We start from the raw sequence: 7,500 nt of genomic DNA, 5'->3' as shown, positions 1-7,500 counted from the left end.
CGCTGTCCTGAGTCTGCTCTGAGAGAGAGAGAGAGAGAGAGAGAGAGAGAGAGAGAGAGAGAGAGAGAGAGAGAGAGAGGGAACATAGAGTTAATATGTGAACGGGTCAGTGAACGGATGAGTGGATGAGTGAACGGCTGAGACAGCGGCTGTGACGTACTGGTGATGAGAGAGTTCATGATGAAGGAGGAGGCCTTGGCTTTCACTACAACAGGGGACCTGGAGGGGGCGCTGTCCGGCACCGCAGACTGGCTCGCTGCTCCGCTCTCGTCCTCCTGGGGGAGAAAACACACCATCGGCATCACCATCATCAGATAAGAGCCAATGTGTTCCTCTCCATGTTAAACTGCATGTAAACGCTCTGTGTGTTTTCTTCAGAGCGTGATAAGAGTTTGGTCGTGGGTGCTGGCGTTGGTTCAACACGTGACCGTCCTGCACCAATAAGGCGGCTGCTTTTTGTCAACAGGATGGAAAGATGGCGGCTCCATCATGGCTGACTTTAAACATTTAAGCGCTCCATCACCTGCTGGGTACGGTTGGAAGATAGAGGGTGGGGAACTTACGCGCCATCTGGCATCTACACCGTCTTTACGAACTAAAAATGGTGTAGATGCCGGACTGTGGAGCCGGATGAGACTATAACAGGGTTCACCTTATGGCCTAATACATCAACGCGGTGGCCATCTTGGACCACGTCTCCTAATGCATGCGTGTCTATGGAGGCAGGATACACTTGGTATTTATTATTTAGTAGTAGTTATTAAGGTGTGCGTGTGCGTGCGTGTGGTCTCACCTCAGCCAGGTGTGTGAACTTCCTCTCCGGTATGATGGGTCGTCTCCACAGGTTGTTGATGCTGATGTCGTGCGGGGGCGTGGACATGGGCGCCTCCAGGTTATCGTCGTAGCTGAGGGCTCGCCGGGTCATCCCGACGGGAAGCCTCATCCCGCCCATTCCGGGACCCTCGATGGCTGTGGACACAAACAACAACCGTATGTTGTGGCGTCTGTTTGACCACACCTCACGTCCCGCTGAGAGCGATCAGCAACCAGGGTTCTCTCAGGAGAAACACGGCCGCTCGAGCGACTCACGCGCAAATTAGCGAGATACACTCCGCCTCTTTCCGGGTACTCGACTCAATGGAAACGCGTCTAATAACACAACTGTGAAAGGTCAGTGGACGCTCACGCTCTCTGTCCACAATGACGGGCATATGTGAAACAGAGTAAGTACGGTGTCGAGCACTTAGGGCGCACTTTCACTGTCCATTCGTACCGCGTCCAAGCACGCTTCACTGCTAAAGTCTAGTGGCTCTGACCAATGTAAGTACAACTGTTCCGCACCCAGGCACGGCATGCTTGAGAGAGGTATGGATGCACATGTAGGCCATTGACGGTGGTCCTGATGTCTATTTATATACGGTGGACATTTAAAAAGATGACGCCGAACGGTCATTTTTAAAGGCCCGTCATATTTAATATACAGAGTGGTGGGGGGAACGGTGGTTAGCACTGTTGTTTTACAGCGAGAGGGTTCCTGGTTTGAATCCCGGCTCGGGCCCTTCTGTGTGGAGTTTGCATGTTGTCCCCGTGTCTGCGTGGGTTTTCTCCGGGTTCTCCGGTTTCCTCCCACAGTCCAAAGACGTGCAGGTGTTCGGTTCATTGATGACTCTAAATCACCCGTAGGTGTGAATGGTTGTCCGTCTCTGTTCGTCTCTATGTGTCCTGTGATAGACTGGCGTCCTGTCCAGGGTGGACCGCGCCTCACGCCCGATGTCAGCTGAGATCAGCTCCAGCCCCCCACGACCCCGACAGGGACAAGAGGCTGAAGATGGATGGACGCCGAACGCGCCGTGGCCCCGATCATTTCAACTAATGCGATCACAAGCCGGCCTGGGGGGACAATCACGCTAAACGTTTTCCACTCACCTGGTAAATCCCCGGAGCCAGACATGTTTTCAATAAAGACACCGAAGAAGACCAACCAGGACAGGACCTGCACAACAACAGAGACAGAGACGGTTCTGCTTTATTACGTCTTCTTCACACGTTTCATTCTGCAGCCCTCCTCATGCATTTCTATTTTAACAAGATCCACACGGCTCCTGTTACAGCGGCAGGTTTCCTACCTTCCAGCTGAGCGGCTGTGATGTGACTGGCTCGGGAAGAGGCGGCAGTTACATCGGCCCGTCTGAGACACACAGAGCCCTCTGGTGATGCATTGTGGGTAAGCAGCCAGGCCAGGGGAGCTACAGAACTACAGAGACGGCAAAGGTCAAACGTCAACAAGTAAAAACCTCATCCTTTTAATTTTGAGGCAAACCCTCTTTACATAAACCACGTTTTTTTGTTGAAATGTAACGTTTTGTTTGGACATGATGTTTGTCTCATCCACGTACGCCACAACCCACGGTGCTTCAGTTTGATTTGTACGATTTGAAACTTATTTGTTTGACATACGGCAACTACAACAAAGTCTGGATGAGTTGAGACTTTTTGTTATTTCTCTGCTAAACGGTGAGAAATGGATATTCACAACAATAAAGAGAGAAAGACAAACGGTGGACATGTGTGACGAAGGGACTCATGCACTGTTGTAACCAGCAGGTGGGTGCAGGGTTAACTCTCCCAGAGGATGACGTCACACAGGGTTACGTAACTCCTGCAGGGGCGCTGCATCACCAAAATAAAAGCTTTTATTTGTCTTTTACACAAACTAAGCTGCACGTCGTCTCTGAACGACAGTGTGAATAAATATGCATGGATTGATGGATAACAATAATAATAATAATGCACAAACACACACCGGGTGATATCTGTCCAATACGTACATGCTCATCATTCCTGCATGGTGACAAATATGAATGATGTTGAAGTGATCTGGAGGGTCTGAGCACCAGGGCTGGTGTCAGAGGAGACTGTGAGATCCCCCACAGGTGCACTGCATCTGGGAAGAAGGTGTCGTCTGTTGTAGGGGGGATCTGGAACAGTCTTCCCTCCACAATAAGAGCACGCCCACATATTCCTCTTTTAAAGGTCGACTCAAAAAGTGGCTTAAACCAAACCAAAAGTGCGACCACTGACTCGACTGTGTCATATTGCACATGACGTCTTATTCCATTGTTGTATCCTGTGCGGGTCTGGGGTCCTCCTGAGTGTGTCATGTGTTGTGTCTCTTCTATTTGTATTTTATTCATTTATTTAGTGTATTTGTATTTTTTTATCAGGGGCTACGGATGCAAGTTAGCATCTTTGCTGTAATCCGGCACTTTAACAGTGATGTGTTGTTATGGTTGTTCATTAATGTGCACTGACCCTAACACATAAAGGATTGATTGATTGAATGTACGGACACAGATTAGTGTTTTAAATCAAATATGACAGATGCAGCACATTGTTCATTTAGTTCATAACAGTATAAAAGCGTAAAGTCACAAAACGATGCAGATAAACTAAGGCACAGCAGATTAACAGCATCCTCCACAGAGGCCACATCCTCATTCACGCAGAACTCCATTCACATTTTCACCAATTTAAGGTGTTTTTTCAATGAAGGACCACAAATGGTGTGTTTTGCTTCTGTCTGATGAATCATTTCACATCCCCATGATATCCTGGTTAATTCGGCTTATATCAGAATCACCTAATCACATTAATTAACAACATAATCTTAACTTATGTGAGTTAAATGCGAGGAAGTTACACAGAGGAGGCAGTTCTAAAACGCACATTTATACGAGCAGGTAATGTTTGGCGTGTTTTGACATGTGCCGAAATGAAGAATGGTTAATACACATTTAGAAAATGTATAAAAGTCTAAAATTTTAATATACAAACGTGAACAGAAGAGCGTTATATTGTTAAATTAGCTGTTTCTCGGGTGTAGTTTGGTGGCGGCTACAAGCTAGCGGACCCAGGGACGCTGACGACGAAGATGCCGATCAGATAGCGGGTAAAAGCGGCTGTTTTGTCACCGTGGTCCGGCTTGTTTACACTCACCGGGGGTAGTGGAGCTTCAGGACGACGGAGGAGACTTGTGTGACCCTCCAGAGCGGAGAAAACACTGCAGTTGTCGCGGAGCAGCCATTATTTATCTGATCCGTTAGATTTGACGCCGCTTCCTCCTCGGTGGAATGGCTGCGCTGGCTGTTCTCGCTGCGTATCGCGAGAGTTGAGCGAGTCTCGTCAAAGTCTCGTTTAAATAATGTGATGTTTGCATGAACAAGAATAAAGCAGGAATTTTATCTATTTATATTATTATTATTGCTTATTTTTATCATTCACATGTGTTATTTTAATAACACAACAATAACAATAACAAAATAATAATAAATAAATAAAATAAAGCCCCTCCCACAACGACACCGTCCAGTTCTGGTTCCCAACATCAAACCCTGTGTGCTTCATCTTATATTTTGCTGTTATCTAAACTAAACCATAACCATAATAGAAAATACACATGAAATAAATAACTAAACACTGCATTAACGAGATCATTAGTTTATGCAATAGCTAAAAAGAAAGAAATAAGAAGCACTGTTCTGTATTAATCCAGCAGAACTGAAGACTTTGCATCTGTCTGTCAGGAGCCCTTAAATGTTTTTAGCATCATTTGTTCATTTTAACTGAACATTTTTTGTGTGGTGGTGAAAAACAGGCGTGAGTTGATGTTTGTCTCCAGCTGGTGGCCGCTTCAGGTTCAGCACACACACACAAACACACACGCACACACACACACACACACACACACACACACACACACACTAACACACACACACACACACACACACGCACCGTAGCAGCTTAAGGAAACCCTGAGCATCATGCACCATCATAGGTAAAGGTGTTTAAGGCCGATACTGTATTTTTTTAGACCTCCTTTGTGTTTTTTTAAGCTGCTGGAAACTTAATTTCACCCCAAAGGATCAACTAAGAGAAGTATAAGTAATTTACACCACTGCAAACAAACAAACAAACAATATCGGTATCGGTCATAATGAAGTCACATCGGTCGACCTGCCCTGTGACTGTGCAGTCAGAGCAGGTAGGACCCTCCTCCTCCTCCTCCTCCTCCTCCTCCTCTGCAGGATTTGCATACCACAGGAGCGCCTCCCCCCCTCAGTGCTCGCCCGTCCTGTCCCAGGGAAGAACTCCTCTAACCGGACTTTCCTCTCCAGTGTGCCCGGCAGAGGAGGAAGTCACAGCGGGGCGGTGAAGCTGTCCAGGAGCCCACACGGGAAACCACCTCAAACTTCTTCTTTTGGTTGTTTTTGTTAGTTTGTCCGACTCTGATCCATCAAACATGTCTCTGCGCACCAACCAGACGACGTCCACCACCACCTACCGGACCGTGAAAGTGGCCTCCCCGGAGCCGAGCAGCTCCACGGTGATCTCCGGCTCCGTGTCCCCGCTGCCGTACGCGCTCAACGGCAACTACGAGACGGTGCGGTACCTGGTGCCGGTGCAGCAGGCCGTGCAGCAGCAGCAGTTCTTCCCGGTGCAGCAGCAGCAGCAGCAGCAGTTCGTGCTGATGCAGCAGCCCATGGTGCAGCAGCAGATGGTCTCCCCGATGTACCTGCACAGTGTCCCGCACCTGAGCGTCAGCAGCCTGGAGTCCACGGACCTGCACTACCAGCACCAGGTGAGCCCCGTTCACGCGTCACCGACCCGCCCACGACCAGAACCAGAAGCAAAACAATATTAAAAAGATGCATAATGACTCAAAATACAAGCAAAACCACCACTTTATAAAGGAAAACGACTAAAAAGAACTGAAAAACAACTATAAAGAGACTCAAAATAGATGCAAAAGGACTAAAGGAGACACAAACCGACCAAAAAGAGACACAAAACAACTACAAAGAGACTCAAACTGACTAAAAATAGATGCAAAAAGACTTAGAGACACAAAATCCCCCAAAACAGACATCAAATTATTACAAAGAGACACAAACTGACCAAAAATAGATGCAAAACGACCACATAATAACAGAAGCCGACTACAGAGACACAAAACGACCAAATACAGAAGCAAACCAATCATATAAAGATGCAAAATGACTAAAAAGAGACACAAAAGACTATTACAAGTGCTATGATAAGGTTATTATAGGGTTATTACGGGCTGATTATGAGGTTATTATATGGTTATCATAAGGCTTATTATAAGGTTTATTATAAGGTTTATTATGAGGTTATTATAAGGTTATTATAAGGTTATTATAAGGTTTATTATAAGGTTTATTATGAGGTTATTATAAGGTTATTATAAGGTTTATTATGAGGTTATTATAATGTTATTATAAGGTTTATTATAAGGTTTATTATGAGGTTATTATAAGGTTATATGGTTATTATAATGTTATTATAAGGTTTATTATGAGGTTATTATAAGGTTATTATAAGGTTTATTATGAGGTTATTATAAGGTTTATTATAAGGTTATTATAAGGTTTATTATGAGGTTATAATAAGGTTATTATAAGGTTTATTATCGGTGCATATGGAGGCTCCTCAGGCAGTCTGAGGGCTGTTGCGTTGACCGTAAAGATCCTGTATTAATGTGATGGAACTGAGAAAATCAAACATCTTTAGCACACGTTTAGGCTCCAGCCCCCGCTGTGCACACCAGTGTTCCCGCTGTGCAAATACGCTCTGTCACGTCCTTTGGCGTCTAATAACACCGACGTGTAGCGGCAGGAAAGACGTGTCAGAACCCAAGGTGGAGCACCTGGGTCTGATCCTGAACCCCAGCACCGGGGTCTGATCCTGAACCCCAGCACCGGGGGTCTGATCCTGAACCCCAGCACCGGGGGTCTGATCCTGAACCCCAGCACCGGGGGTCTGATCCTGAACCCCAGCACCGGGTTCTGATCCTGAACCCCAGCACCGGGGTCTGATCCTGAACCCCAGCACCGGGGTCTGATCCTAAACCCCAGCACAGGAGGTCTGATCCTGAACCCCAGCACCGGGGTCTGATCCTGAACCCCAGCACCGGGTCTGATCCTGAACCCCAGCACCGGGGGTCTGATCCTGAACCCCAGCACCGGGGTCTGATCCCTCAGGTCCGTCTCAGAGTCACGGCTGCAGAATGTAGAACAGAAGAACAGCATGTGTGGACTCTGCAGGTTCATCTGTTCACGTTAGCTGCTCTGTTAGCGTCTCTGTTAGCATCTCCGTTAGCATCACTGCTGTAGAGCTGAAGAGAGGTTCACAGCACACGTTTATGCTCCTAGAGGACACTTTAACACACGTTTATGCTCCTAGAGGACACTTTAGCACACATTTATGCTCCTAGAGGACACTTTAGCACACGTTAATGCTCCTAGAGGACACTTTAGCACACATTTATGCTCCTAGAGGACACTTTAACACACGTTAATGCTCCTAGAGGACACTTTAGCACACATTTATGCTCCTAGAGGACACTTTAGCACACGTTAATGCTCCTAGAGGACACTTTAGCACACGTTTATGCTCCTAGAGGACACTTTAAAACACGTT

At 46.7% G+C, this 7,500-nt stretch overlaps 2 protein-coding genes across 4 annotated transcripts in view; one reads left to right on the top strand and one right to left on the bottom strand.

Annotated features, from left to right (window-relative positions):
• Positions 1-4,119, bottom strand: part of kiaa1191 (KIAA1191 ortholog) — an 8,764-nt gene extending 4,645 nt beyond the window's left edge. For both annotated transcript variants that reach the window (XM_083926900.1, XM_083926901.1), the window contains exons 1-6: positions 3,997-4,119; positions 2,127-2,254; positions 1,927-1,993; positions 794-969; positions 161-275; positions 1-18 (exon numbers count right to left, since the gene is read on the bottom strand). The exon at positions 1-18 is cut by the window's left edge and continues 110 nt beyond it. In XM_083926900.1, coding sequence (XP_083783026.1) covers positions 1-18; positions 161-275; positions 794-969; positions 1,927-1,951 — 334 coding nt within the window. In that variant the 5' untranslated portion in view covers positions 1,952-1,993; positions 2,127-2,254; positions 3,997-4,119. The remainder of the gene's footprint in view (positions 19-160; positions 276-793; positions 970-1,926; positions 1,994-2,126; positions 2,255-3,996) is intronic.
• A 1,010-nt stretch (positions 4,120-5,129) lies between these two features.
• The window catches only part of pof1b (POF1B actin binding protein), a 25,209-nt gene continuing 22,838 nt past the window's right edge, over positions 5,130-7,500 (top strand). For both annotated transcript variants that reach the window (XM_083926892.1, XM_083926891.1), the window contains exon 1: positions 5,130-5,638. In XM_083926892.1, coding sequence (XP_083783018.1) covers positions 5,300-5,638 — 339 coding nt within the window. In that variant the 5' untranslated portion in view covers positions 5,130-5,299. The remainder of the gene's footprint in view (positions 5,639-7,500) is intronic.

The sequence above is a fragment of the Echiichthys vipera genome, assembly GCF_963691815.1.
Source record: "Echiichthys vipera genome assembly, chromosome: 14".
In the NCBI taxonomy this organism is placed as follows: Eukaryota; Metazoa; Chordata; class Actinopteri; order Perciformes; family Trachinidae; genus Echiichthys; species Echiichthys vipera.
Note: the sequence above shows the minus strand (reverse complement) of the source record. Positions and strands in the feature narration are given on the sequence as shown.